The 14,008-nt window shown below is 41.0% G+C and overlaps 1 protein-coding gene across 1 annotated transcript in view; it reads left to right on the top strand.

Annotated features, from left to right (window-relative positions):
- The window catches only part of EEIG2 (EEIG family member 2), an 84,335-nt gene extending 73,173 nt beyond the window's left edge, over positions 1-11,162 (top strand). The window contains exons 10-11 of the mRNA XM_036109944.2: positions 358-427; positions 6,954-11,162. Coding sequence (XP_035965837.1) covers positions 358-427; positions 6,954-6,996 — 113 coding nt within the window. The 3' untranslated portion in view covers positions 6,997-11,162. The remainder of the gene's footprint in view (positions 1-357; positions 428-6,953) is intronic.
- Positions 11,163-14,008: the final 2,846 nt, after the last annotated feature.

Genomic DNA, 14,008 nt, shown 5'->3' with positions numbered 1-14,008 from the left:
AGTTTGAAAGGTGTAATTATCCATGCTGGTGTGAATAGAGAGCAGTTAACAGTGGACTTAGTTTCACTATGTAACTGCTTGTAAAGAGAAATAATTAAACCTTACTTGTGGAAATTTATAGCAAGAGATGTCTTCTTTACTCAGTTTTAAAGAAAAATAGCTTTAGGGAAGTTGATGAGAAATAACTATGAGGATATCTTCTAAATTGCCTGTTTGAAAACATGCGTGCAGTTTTTTAAGTTTTTCATTTCTTTAATACAACTGAAATGTAAAATATGAATGGAGTACAATAGGAATATTATTTGACGACAATCTAGTAAGTGTACCTATAACAAGTATTTTAAATGTGAATTGCAGAAGAAGGCCTGAGGTTATTTGTGGGTCCTGGGGGAAGTACGACCTTCGGCAGCCATCATCTTCCAAATAGGTATGTAGTCCAGACAGTCTCTTAAAGAATACACTGCCTTTTTCTTTTAAATGTTCTTGAGTGGAAGATGAAGGGTACAAAGTTTGTATTAGACTGAGGTTAGAAAACACATACAGTGCTTCCATGAGAAGAATTACAGCTCTGAGTTTTCCTTGAGTATGTTTGAAATTGTTTTATAAGTTTATTTGTTGATTTTCTTTTTTTTTTTTAAGATTTTATTTATTTGACAGAGACACAGCGAGAGAGGGAACACAAGCAGGGGGAGTGGGAGAGGGAGAAGCAGGCTTCCCGCCGAGCAGGGAGCCCGATGCGGGGCTCGATCCCAGGACCCTGAGATCATGACCTGAGCCAAAGGCAGACGCTTAACGACTGAGCCACCCAGGCGCCCCTATTAGTTGATTTTCTTAAGTGTGTTTTTAGAATGTATTGGTAGAGGACCAGAAGAGCATTGGGCAAGATGCAATGAAAAGGGATGTTTAGAAAAGAGTTCTTAGGGGGCACCTGGGTGGCTCAGTTGGTTAAGCATTTGCCTTCGGCTCGGGTCATGATCCCAGGGTCCTGGGATCAAGTCCCACATCAGGCTCCCTGCTCCACGGGGAGCCTGCTTCCCCCTCTCCCTCTGCTGCTCCCCCTGCTTTTGTACTCATTCTCTCTTGCTCTCTCTCTGACAAGTAAGTAAAATCTTTAAAAAAAAAAAAAAAAAGAGTTCTTAGCCTGATATTTTAGAAAGAGCAAAGCAGAATTACCTTTCAGTCAGTGATCTTGTCTGTTGTGAGCAGTTACACAGCCATTCAGCAGCAAACACTTAGTATTAACCTTTTTTGTACTCCCCTCTTCTCCACCCTACAAGAGTCTAACCTACATACTAAGAACAGCTCAGAAAAACCAAACATCATTTTGGGAGTTACTCAGATTCAGATGAAGAAAAGGCACTTTTCTTTGCCAGACTTACCATTCAGATTCCCAGCCCTGCAGCAAATAGTCATGAGCACTGATGCTCAGAACACTTGAGGAATTCTGATCTCTGCCCTGATGTGCACCCCCGATACTCAGTATTTCCACGTAATATTTATGTAGAGTTCCAGGATAAGTCAGAGTTGTGTTAGGGAGCCCTCCTTGGTCCGAGGCAGTTATTTTATTCTCTAATGCTCACAACCTCAAAGAATGTCTCATTCATTTGTTCCACCAGTACTGGTCTTATTGAGTACCTCCTATGTGTCCAGCACATCGCAGGGTCCAAAAGATACGAAGCATAACAGTAAATACCTACAATCAGACGTGATAGGTAGGTAAGAGAGGGACATACAAAGAGACTATGAGGAAATAGTTCATTTGAACTGGGGATTTTAGAGGATGTAAGCACAATTTATAGTTTTCATTACCTCTCCCTGACTTATCCATTCATTAAATTCAGTAACTATTTATTAGGCCAAGTCATGGGTAAGGATGCAAAGCAGAAAGGCCCAGCTCATCCTCAGCTAGCTTGTGTTCCTAGGGTTGGCAAATTACAGCCTGTGAGCCAAGTTGGCCCACTGCCTATTTTTGTAAAAATAATTTTATTGGAATACAACAGCACCTATTTATGTATTACCTATGGCTGCTTTGATGCTCCAGTAGCAGAGTTGAGTAGTATGTAGAGATCACAATGGTCCACGAAGCCTAAAATATTTATTCTCTGTCTCTTTGTAGCAGGTGAGATAGACAAACTAAAATTTATAGCAGTAAGTACTGTAATATAGAGAAGTAGAGGAAACTGAGAGAAAAAGATAGGACCTCACTCAGAGAAAACCTCCTAGACAGTTGACACCTGTAAAGAGTCTTGGAGAGAATTAAGAGGTAAATGGAGGTTAACAGGTGGATATGAGGAAGACAAATATTCCTGGTAATAGGTTCAAATAGAATGAACTTGTAGGTATAATAATTATATCATTATATAATAGTAAATATATGATAATTATAGATAACACTTACTGAGCATTTATTTATGTACCAGGCACATATGTGTTTCATTCAGTTCTTACATTATCTCTTTCAGTACTCACAAAGTACTATCGTTAGTTTTTAAAAAGAGAAAACAAAGAGGTCAAAGAAATGTGCCCAAAGCCTTAAAACTAGTAAGTGATAAAACCAAGATTCAAACTACTGTCTCTTTGAGTCTAAACACATTTGTGATAGCTAACTATCATACCTTGCTGGCCTGTGAATAACCTGACCTACTTAGGGAGTTGCCAGCGAACAGGTACTCCTGAAGAGGGGGCATGGGAAGGAAGCTGTGGGACAAGAGGTTGGCAGCAGTCTCGAAGCCAGGTTGTAAATGGCCTCTATCACCATAACAAATTATCTTTTTTTTATCATGTGCACAGTTTGATCATTCTTTGCAGGAAAGTGATCTATCAGATGGGCATTTTAGAAAACTAGCCATAATTTGTAGCGGGTTGGGTGGGTCGGGGGGAGATTGGAGCAAGGAGAGACTAGGAGAGGCATCTGTGAGGACAGTGATAAGTACGGTAGAGAGAACATGTGTTTTTGAGTTAAAGAGTTTGGGTTCATATCCCAGCCAGACCACTTTTGGGGCCTTGGTAAATCTTTTAATCTCAATGGAATTTTAGTTACCCCTGTTGAAAAGTGGGGGTAATCATGGGATTGATTTAAAGAGTAAATGACATAATATACTCAGTAAGCTCTAGCAATTATCAATTTAGGTAGAAGAACCGCAAACAATACAGTTCCAACCAAAAGGAACCAAAATAGGAAATGCTCAAAGACACAAGCTATCTCTACTCTCATTTCAGACTGCTCAGGGTCCAAGTCAGAATTCCCACCCCTATCTGCTTTACTGATGTTATTAACCTCTGTAAGGCTTATTTTCCTCACCTGAAAAATGGGAGTGATAAATATTACCTAACTCATAGGATTTTACTGAGGATTAAATTAGATAACTAATGTAAAGTATTTAACACAGTGCCTAACACATGGACAGCTCTCAGTATATGCTGGTTGTATATATTGTTGTTATTGCAAGGAAAGAAAAATAATCTAGAACTTAGGAGATAAAAGCATTCATAATTTTGAGTCCCACCCCCTTTCCAAATGAATGTTAGAAGAATCATCACCCAATGCATGAAAGCCTAACGTGATAATTAGGGGTTGAAGTAGATGTCACATGCCACAGAAAGGCTGAGAAATGTTAGAGATAGTGTATTATGATGAAAAGAGAATGGGCCATGCAGTCAGACATGGATTTCATTCCTGGCTCAGCCATCATAACCCAGCTTGGCTATAATCCTGACAAATGACATCTCTTACTTGCCACCAAAAAGACATATCGCTGGGGTTAATGACACAGGCTCTGGAGTTGGGCTCCCTGGGTTCAGTCCCAAGCTCCACCGAGTATCAGCTGTGTGTCTTCAGTAAGTCACCCCACTTCTCTCTGCCTCAGTCTCCTTACCTACAAAATAGTGATGATAAAGGAACTCACCTCATAAGAGTTATAAGGCTTAAATTAAGTGAGGTAAGACATGTAAATGACTAAAACAACATCTGGCAAGCAGTAAACACGCAAGTACTTAATATGCACTAATTAAAGGTCTCTCTTGCAGAGTTGTTGTGAAGTGCCCAGCATAATACTTGTATACGTAGGCTCTCCGTCACTAGTTGGTGTGATGAAGACAAACGAATGTGTTAGCATCAGACCTATTCTGAGAGAGAAACTGGCAGCACAAGATGAAACTAGAATCATTTACTCAGGCACTGAAGAGGCACAAGAACCATACCTACCTAGTTAAGAAAGTGAACCCATGAGAATGAAGAGAACAGAGCAACAAGCAATAGAGACCTGGGGAGGAACCCCCCCCAGTAATCCCCTTGAAGCCTAGTGGGTACAGCCTGACCAGCTCAGGGATGCCTACCGAGGTTGCAGGGTTGCACCTCCTTGCTTGCCTTTGAGACATTTAGTTTCTGACAGAAAGTGCTTTCATTTGTTTCTATTCCTCTCTCTGATTTGTCTTTCATCTCTGGCCACTTTTAAAGATTTTATCACTGGTTCTTAGTAGTTTGGTTATGATGTGCCTTGGTGTGTTTTTCTTTGTGTTTATTCTGCTTGGGGTTCATGGAGCTTCTTGGATCTGTGGTTTACAGTTTTCCTCAAGTTTGGAAATTCTCCAGCCATTATTTTTACCTGCCCCTCCTTCTGTTTTCCTCACCTACAGATTCTAGCCCCCAGCCTCCCTGAGCTCAGAAAGAGTGACCCCTGCCCTCAGAAAGACCACCTGGCTGTGTTGGGGTTCTCCCTGCCGTGCAGGCTGGAAGGACCCTGCAGGAAACCACTTTGGGCTTTCTTCATTGATTTCCCTTCTCTCAGGACCAGTCCTGCACTGCCTGTTGTCCAGTGTGTGAAACTGTTATTTTACATGTGCTGTAAAAATGTTCTAGTTATTTAAAGCAGGAGGGAACGTCCGGTTCCTGTTACTCCATCATTGCCAGAGTAGAACCATTTTAGGGCCTCTGAAAGCCAGTGTGCAGGGGCGGCGCTCAGCAAGGTCCCTTCAAATTCTGATTGTCTGTAGCTGTGAATGAATGTTCACTGGTGTTTTGAATGTTCCTGTTCTGCAGAATGAGTCTGTAAGAACAGGAGCCTCTGAGCAGTCAACTGAAAGGTCCAATTCAGTCCACAGTGGGCTGGTAACCAGTACATTACTCCCATTTTTTAGAATTTCCTCTTAAAATTCCATGTGGGAAGAGACCAGTCATGGTGGTTGCTTCTGGTCTTCCTGATCTTGGGCATACTCAGAGTGAAATGGTCAGGTAGTGTAGCCCCTGGCATCTTGACACAGGAGGAGATGGGTACTGGTGATAACTTTAAGCAATAATACCGTCCCCTCCTGCTTACTCAGGAGGGCTCAAGGATCCTCACCTAAAAATAAACCCAGCTGCCATCAAAAAGGCACTGTGCTTTTATAGACGGTAGAAAACCTTTATCCTCCCAGATGAAGAAACAATAGAGGGAACATGTGTGTTCATTCCATTATAACCTAGGGCCAGGGCACTAGGTGCATCAGCAATAACAGACCTTCTGTTCATGAGGCCATTACTAAATTTAAATACCTGTTTTAGTCACAAGGCTTGCAAATTTTAAGTTTTTAGTACTCTCCATATTTCCTTAATAGAGGTCAGTCAGTACCTGGAATATCAGGGCAAAGGCTAAGCTGCTATAACAAAGATAACCAAAACTAGAGTGGCCAGGCTGATGAGACAGCTTTGCCTCAAAAGGTGATTCACTGACCCAAGGCCTCTCCATTTTGCCCTTCACCATCTTCCCTACCTGTTGTCAAACTTGGATGGCTACCAGTCCAGAGCAAGCAGTTTCTCTTTAAGCAAGTGAGACAGAGCTGACACATCCCCATCATGTTCCATGGGCGGGGGGGGACTAAGTCACATGCCAACACCCGTCAACAAAGGAGTGGAGGAAGTGTGGCCTCTAGCTGAGAAGTCTGTACAGCCTCTAGCCAGGACCACGAAGGAGGAGAGGACAGGTTTAGGGGGACAACCAGCAGTGTGCCAAACCGAGCTAATGAAGAAATGAACCCCTCTTCAAGATCACTTCACTTTCGGGGCACCTGGGTGGCTCGGTCGGTTCAACGTCCAACTCTTGATTTCAGCTCAGGTCATGATCTCAAGGTTGTGGGATCGAGCCTCCACGCTCAACAGGAAGTCTGTTTCTCTCTCTCCCTCTCTCCCGCTCCCCCTCTCCATCTGCCCCTCCCCCTGCTTTCACACTCTCTCTCTCATAAATAAATCTTTTTAAAAAAATCACTTCACTTTAAATCTGTATTACACCGGTATAATTTACATTACTGACCACATATAAAGACATTGGCATGGGGCACCTGGGTGGCTCAGTCAGTTAAGTGTCCACCTTCGGTTCAGGTCATGATCTCAGGGTCCTGGCATCAAGCCCCACATCAGGCTCCCTGCTCAGCGGGGAGTCTGCTTCTCCCTCTTCCTCTGCCCCCCCCCCCCGCTCATGTTCTCTCTCACTATCTCTCTCTCTCTCAAATAAATACATGAAATCTTTAAAAAAAAAAAAAATGAAGACATTGGCATGTTGACTAAAAGAATTCTTATACTTTCTAGAAAGGTACATTAAGACACCACACACTAAAAACAATCACCCATTAACTGCAAGGCCTGGATAAATTGCCAGTCAGTATATACTCTTGGATGAGATTGATTTTTAGGATTTACATATAAACAGGTTTCAAGAAAAGATTTCTTGCCACACGTTAAAGATTTAGGAACAATACTAGATTATTGTAGGAATAAGTGTGACTAGACTAATCCAACGTATTGATGATAAACATTTAATATTTCAAGTATTTTCTATCTGTGATCTCTTTAAACCGTGTGGAAATCAAATCTAGCCGAAAATGCCTAATGCACTATCTCTTTGAGGGCAAGGTTAACCAGAACAGTTTCAAGCATTACAGCTCAAGATCTTGAAGTGTTTTTTTTCCCCCTCCTGTTGTAGGGTGGGGTCCGGAGCTTATGAACAAGTTGTGATCAAACGCTAGAAGTCAAGCTGGTGAACTGAAGCTTCCCTGGGGGGTTGAGACGTGGGCAGTCAAGCTGTCGAGGCACTTCATTCAAGCACTTAGGAGAAAATGAACATATTTTACAAATGAAGCACGTTCCTCTATTGAGAGGAAAGCCAACACCGATTTCTTCTCGGAAAGTACCCACCACCATCCTGTCCCACCCCCCGAAAGGGAACATCAGAACTGTAGCATCCAGGTGCTGGGCCACGTGTTGCTAGCGGCAGACGGCTTCCGCGGTCACTGCATAGGATAATGAAAAGCCTGCTTTTTCTTTCAGAACATCCAGGTGGGGAAAGCAATGCTACACATCTGAGTACAGCTCCGTACTGAAGTATAAAACCTATAGTAGAGGTGCTCAGCAGGTTTGGGCAGTAGTAAGTGAATCATTTGGACCCTATAAATTCTGTCAAGATAGTTATAACCTCTTAAGGAAATCTCCCAGATGCTATCCTACCTACAGTATTGTACTGCTTAGTAACTTTTCTTGATTAAGTAATTGATATAAAGTTTGTGTGTTCATGTTTGGGGGAAAATGTTATACTACAATTTAAACATGTAGAATGCTTAATTCTCACCGTATCCATCACAAATGGAGTGTGTTTAAGTCTGAGATATGTGAATGAGTGTAATGCCATTATTTTGCAACACGTATTGTTACTAGTGAATGTTAGATGAGCTGCAGAACTCCTACTAGCACTATAGATGAGATTCATGGTAAGTTTAATATTTCATAGGTTAAGCTCCCATAAGGCACCTTAAGAGCTGTTCTAACTGAATAATATCTGCTGGTTTCAGGAGTCAGAATTCAGAACAGGAGGAAAATTATAGCATGGTCAGAAACAGTGGCCTTTTCTGTGTAAGTTCAGACTTATATCTGAAACTGAAAATTATTCCAAGGAGGTGGCAGATAAGACAGGGGACAGCTGCTTGACATTACTGACATGGACTCGTGGTTTTCTATTTTAAACTCCGCACAATGGGATACTCTGTTTTTTCCTTTACTGTAACAGTAGTTGTTTTGAGACAGTAGACTATAACATAATCCAATATAGCTTTAAAAGTAAGAATATCTGATCTGGATCCAGTTTAACAAGCTCAGCAGATAGACCATCTTTTTATCAGGTGGGAAGTTTTTCTGGTCTTACATGACAAGTTTTAATGTTCTTGGAGTCACTCAGTCACTGAAGAAAAATGCAGGTTCTATAGAACCAGTAATTCCCAGTCCTTACATTCAAAACCGTGTGCAGAAAAAACACGATACATTAGAATAACTTTGGTCTAGGTATTTTTGTGTTGGCAAAGTCAGGGGAAAATACATTAAGAAAATATTTCAATGTCCAAATGTAGAGATTTGGAAAAATTTTGAGTAGTTTGTGTTAGGGTTTTAGATTTTTTTAACATTCCAAGGATTAGGTATTCTAAATTAATCCGGTTCTATTGCAAATAGATATTTTTAAAAAGGTGAAACCCCATTTTAGAATCTTTTGAATGTTGAGAGATAGAGTTTGAGTCATTAGTAATACTTTTGTTATTTTATTTTGACAAAGGAAAAGAATTGACCTGACCATTTTAGTCTAACCAAGGAAAACTGTTAGCTTAAGTGGTAAAGACTTGCTTGCTCTCTGTGAGTAACAAAGTGAGCTGATCCATCCATTATATATTATTGGGGGGGGGGGTCAAAGTTTTTAATAGAGATATGAAACTAGTGTTTACAGATATTTATGACATGTTTTAAGAACATATTTTTCTATTTTCAAAATATTATTTCTAGGCTATATTTTTTATTGGCACTTCTGCAAATAATTTTGCCATTTTGAAAATGATGAAAGCTATCGATTATAAGCGAAGTTCAGTGAGGACATTCTTCAGCTATGTAAAAGGTCCTGTAATCCAGGCATTGCCCATTTTATCCTTGCCTGCCCTCGGCCTCCTGATACCTTTATACAAGACTGGCTCTCAGCATTTAAAAGGATATAGAAATATTTTTTTAAAAATGTGGAGATCTTGAAAAGCATAAAAAGCATGCCCTCTATAATTTTAGCAACCACCAGATACATCTTGATTTATGTAGTAGGAAATCATTTTAATAGAAACATTGATGAGGGAAAAGTCAGCACAAGTCTGGATTCCTTTTATTTTGTGTGGCATTGGTGGGCATACTTTACAATCACATTTATTTACAGTCCCCTGGAAATATTTGTTAAAGTTTGTTTAAATGTCTGCCTGGCTTTTCTGGTTTTTCTTAGAGCATGTACTGTGTAGCTATATCTTAATGATGTAGCTATTTTTAAAAATTGCTTATTTTTTTTAATTTGGGAATTTTTATTTTTTTAAATTTTTAAATTTTTTTTATTGTGTTATGTTAGTCACCATACAGTACATCATTAGTTTTTGATGTAGTGTTGCTTTTTAAATACCAAGTGCACTTTTGGTTCCATTTGGAGTTGAGAAAATTGGATTCGAAAAATTAGATCTTAATAAATTGGTCTTTAAAGTCAAATTTCAAATCACCCAGTCTTGGAGAATTTGCAAATATATAATATTGTCTTTGTCTAATCCTATCCTAGAGAAAGATTAATGGTATATTAAAGCTATTTATTTGTGGTCAGATAAGGAAGTCTTAAATACCCTGTTTGGGGGAAATACAGAGGCCGGTCCGAAGCCCACTTCCTGCGACTCGAGCTGGTAACTGAGACCAGAGAGGATGTCGGGTAGCGGGCAGAGCAGCCCTGGGCCATCAGTTTGCATTTTGATGGTTGACTCCCCTTTGAGGTGTGGAAGCCTTCCATATTCAGCAACTGTTGTGGATTAGTACTTTAAAATCTGAGAAAGTCTTTTTTTTTTTTTTTTTTTTTTTATTTATTTGACAGAGAGAGAGAGAGACAGCGAGAGGGAACACAAGCAGGGGGGGTGGGAGTGGGAGAAGCAGGCTTCCCGCCGAGCAGGGAGCCGGATGCGGGGCTCGATCCCAGGACCCTGGGATCATGACCTGAGCCGAAGGCAGACGCTTAACCAACTGAGCCACCCAGGCGCCCCTAAAATCTGAGAAAGTCTTGACCAAGAATCCTAAAGCCCACCAGCCCATTCCAGGAAAATACCATCAGAGAAATGATATCCAAACTAGATTCTTGCGTTTTGTTTTGCTTTTGCGGGAAAACTGTGAGCCATCAAGGTCCACCACTTAGCCCATTTGTTACTAGAAGGAAAACAAATCTTCAGCTAACCTCCAACCAAAACATAAGACATCCAGAAGTAATTTTAGACTGAGATTGCCACGCCAACTAGACCACTTTGCAAACTCAAGCTGACAGTATTAAATATTTAAGTGCTCTGAAGTGTTAGGCTATGTAATACTTACATAATCATATAATAGTGCTTAAAAGAGACTGGGCTTATATGATGGGGTTGCATTTTATTTCAACAGGTCTAACTGGGACAGTTCAGAAATTATACTTGGTCCGTTCTCTTAGATGGTACGTCATGTGAATATATTCAAGTACTGTAATTGAAATTATTAATGCCCCTTGCCCCTTTCTGTGTTGGCTTAGGTACTATGCATAATTTTAATAGCTGAGATGTTTAAGAATATAAAGTCTAAAAATATAAAGGATGAAATAAATTTAAAGACTACTCTGGAAATAAAGGCCTTATTACCTTAGATACATGATTTTTCATAAGAGAATATATACACAGTATATTTTAAATAGTCATGTGGGTGGTCTCTACTCCCTATATGACAAAGTGGCAAAATTTTTTATTTACAACAACAACATAGTCTGCACTTACAAATGTTTATGTTCATCTTATATATATAACAAAATTCTCTTGCTGATATTCATTGACCAAATCCCATGCAGAGGAATACTTAGGATATATTGATTGTTTTTTGGAAATACATCTTATTCTGGAAGTTGATACAACTTGTGGGTAATCATGTAAATGTTTATGGAAAAAAAATTGTTATGGAAGTGATTCCATTAGTATTGTTCTAATACTTGGAAAATGACCTTCATATTTATATATTTCTTTGACTGTACAACTATAAATCCAGGAAGTTTTTACCCAAAAAAATTTATTGTATTTCTAATAATGTAAAGGTGAATCTTTTACCTGTTCAATAAAAATCATCTTAAACTTTACAATGTGTATACTTTAAAATGTCAGTTAAGATTCTGTCAGAAATCGGTCAGATTCTTGCCAAGGTAAGAAAACAGAAGTAAAAGGATCAGTATAACTTCACCCTGATGGTTTCCCCTCATTTATTACCAGGTGGTGTAGCACAGACTTGAATCCTCCAGTGAAAGACCCTTCTTTTGAACTCTGAGCTTCACCCTGCAGTGGAGGGAGGCGGGGGGTAGGGCATGGGCTCTAGAGTAAGACAGACCTGAGTCTGAATTCAGGCTCCCTTCTGAACCTGTTTCTAATCAAGGATGGAGATAATACTATCACTGACTCTTCTGTGTTATGAGCAAGAACCCATGAACTATTAGGAATATACCACAGTAAGCACTCCTATTGGGCCAAAATTGGCCTTTGTGCAGCATCTACATACATACCTTCATTCTAGTGCTAGACACATAGAAGATGGTCAATAAAGAGGCCACCATTAGAGGGTAAGATCCTCACGGAAATGATGCTCAGTGCCACCACTGTCCAGACTATTCCTCCCTTTGACTAGGTCCTCACAGGGGAACAGTGCCAGCACGGTCCCTTTGCTGATACTCAAATGACAACAGCCATGTAAAGAGCAATGGTTCACTATGGGTTTGAACCCACATCTCTCTCTGCAGATTGCCATGCAGATGAGGAAAGATTATGTGTGCTAAGCTGCAAGACCCCGTGGGATGGGGATCACGGTGCCAGATCACAGCAGAAGCCAGCAGGGCCCTCTGATCTGCCCTCATACTCCCTTGCCCATATCTCAGGCATGGAGTTCCCAGGCCCAGCCTTTCCCCAACACCCAGTGTTTTTCTCTCCTTCCTCCCTCACCACATTTTACACCTTCATTCCTGTACCTACATATCACATACCTGGTTATGGACAAATCTTTATGTCTGCATGATAGGAAATACTTGGTGGAGTTAATCCATCCCACATCACACAAAATGTAACAAAACTTTAGGAAGCAAACAGAAAAGGGCTTACATTTGGACATTCCCTGAGTCGATGACATCTATTCCATATGGCCCCACATGACAAGGAAATAAAATGTCAAGAGACCTTCCTGCCTGAATTACATTAGACCCCGTTCCTATGCACTTGACTTCTACAGATTTCTCCTCAACCATTTCTCTTAAACTGATCTTTAAACCATTTAGCAGTGATTTCCAAGTATAATTGCAAAAAGCTTCAAGTTATTTTGCCGCTTATTTGTATCGGGGAGTTCTCAAAGCAGAGTACAATTACCTTTAAGTGGGAAAAGTGTGCCACCTTGTGGTATTTAACTTCAGCGATTCAGTTCAACTCTCTCCCAAGTGACCCTGTGTCTGCCCTTCTTTCCCAGTATTCTATGGAATTAAGACAAAAGGAAAAATACTTTCAATACTAATTTTTTTAAAGTAAACTCTCTGCCGAACATGGGGCTCAAACTTACAACCCCCAGATTAAGAGTCGCATGCTCTAATGACTGAGCCTGCCTGGTGCCTCTCTGTTCAATACTAATTTTACATAATTTGAAATACTTGCAAAAAAAGATTTGGAACCATCAGAGACTTTTACCCTATTTAAGTAAATTGCTTTCCTTTAATGTGGAATTAATAAAAGATTGTCAGCTCTGTTCTGTGAGGATTCCTACTAGAAAGGACTGGGTGGTCATGATAAATGGCTTCCAGAGGGATGAGGCTAGACAAAGATAGCAGTGGAGTATCAGAGCCTCTTCAACAAATGCAAAGAATCTGACTGGGTCAAGGCTGAGGCACAGGAGTAGGGAGCAATGTGACATTTCTGGGAAAGACCATAAAATGCCCAGAGCTTAATTTGACTAATTTCAGCCAGAGTCACATGAGAATGAAAAGGAGATGAACGGCAACCGTGCAGGCAAAGAACAGTCCACAAAACGTGACCGGCACATGAAGGGCCCAATAGGTAAATGGGCAGAGCATTGATGGCTGACTTCCAAACGATTTGTATAAAAAGCATGGCATGCTGTGGTCTTCAAATACTAGTTGCAAAGAGGTGAAACATCTACCGTACAAATTTATGACCTCTGGCTCCTACCAGCTTGTTTTGCAAGACCTCGGGAAAACGCCTATGTGTTCCCTATTGCGGGATATCCCTGGAAGAGGGGCATCCTCTACCGCGAGCAAGCATGTTAGCCAGTTAAACCACCTGGCATCCTTGAAGGGACGGCTCGAGATTCCACCTTGCACGACGCTCCTCCCTGACCTCCTGTCAGCAGCTAACACACAGGACCCTGTGTAACAAGGTGCTTTTGTTGGCATCTAGCTGAGGGAATTTCATTTGGAATTAGTCCTCGATACTCAGCGACAGAACTGAGCCCCTGGGGTGGAGAGCAGTACCTCTGAGAGCTCAACTGCAGGGTGTGATGTGCGTGAGGAGACTAGAGTTGAGCAGAGGAAGGGTTGGGAGGAGCTGTGGAAGAGTCACTGCCATCTCCAGGGCATGGAAACCAAACTTGAAGCCACAGTGCTGTGAGGACGTGAAGCTTCTAGACCATGGAAACAGTTGGAGGCAAACTTTTATTCAGACCAAGGGCCAGGGGTGTTCTAATACCTGGTAGCACACATTCCACACCTACTCTTGGCGGTGGGCTATGGCCCTATTTTTCCCTCTTAAGGACTGCCTCTCCTACGCAACCACACTTTTCATTACCATTCAGTGCAGGCAAATTCCTTGGAGCAAAGCCATCTTAAAAGTTGAGGCCTTTCTTTACAAACCCTGCAGTCCATTCCAAGGGTTTTCCTAGAAGGAACAATCCACCCCCTGAAAAAGGCACTGGTTCTTGCAAAACTGGAATCTACTTGTAGTT

Source organism: Halichoerus grypus, chromosome 5, assembly GCF_964656455.1.
Source record: "Halichoerus grypus chromosome 5, mHalGry1.hap1.1, whole genome shotgun sequence".
Classification (NCBI taxonomy): Eukaryota; Metazoa; Chordata; class Mammalia; order Carnivora; family Phocidae; genus Halichoerus; species Halichoerus grypus.
Note: the sequence above shows the minus strand (reverse complement) of the source record. Positions and strands in the feature narration are given on the sequence as shown.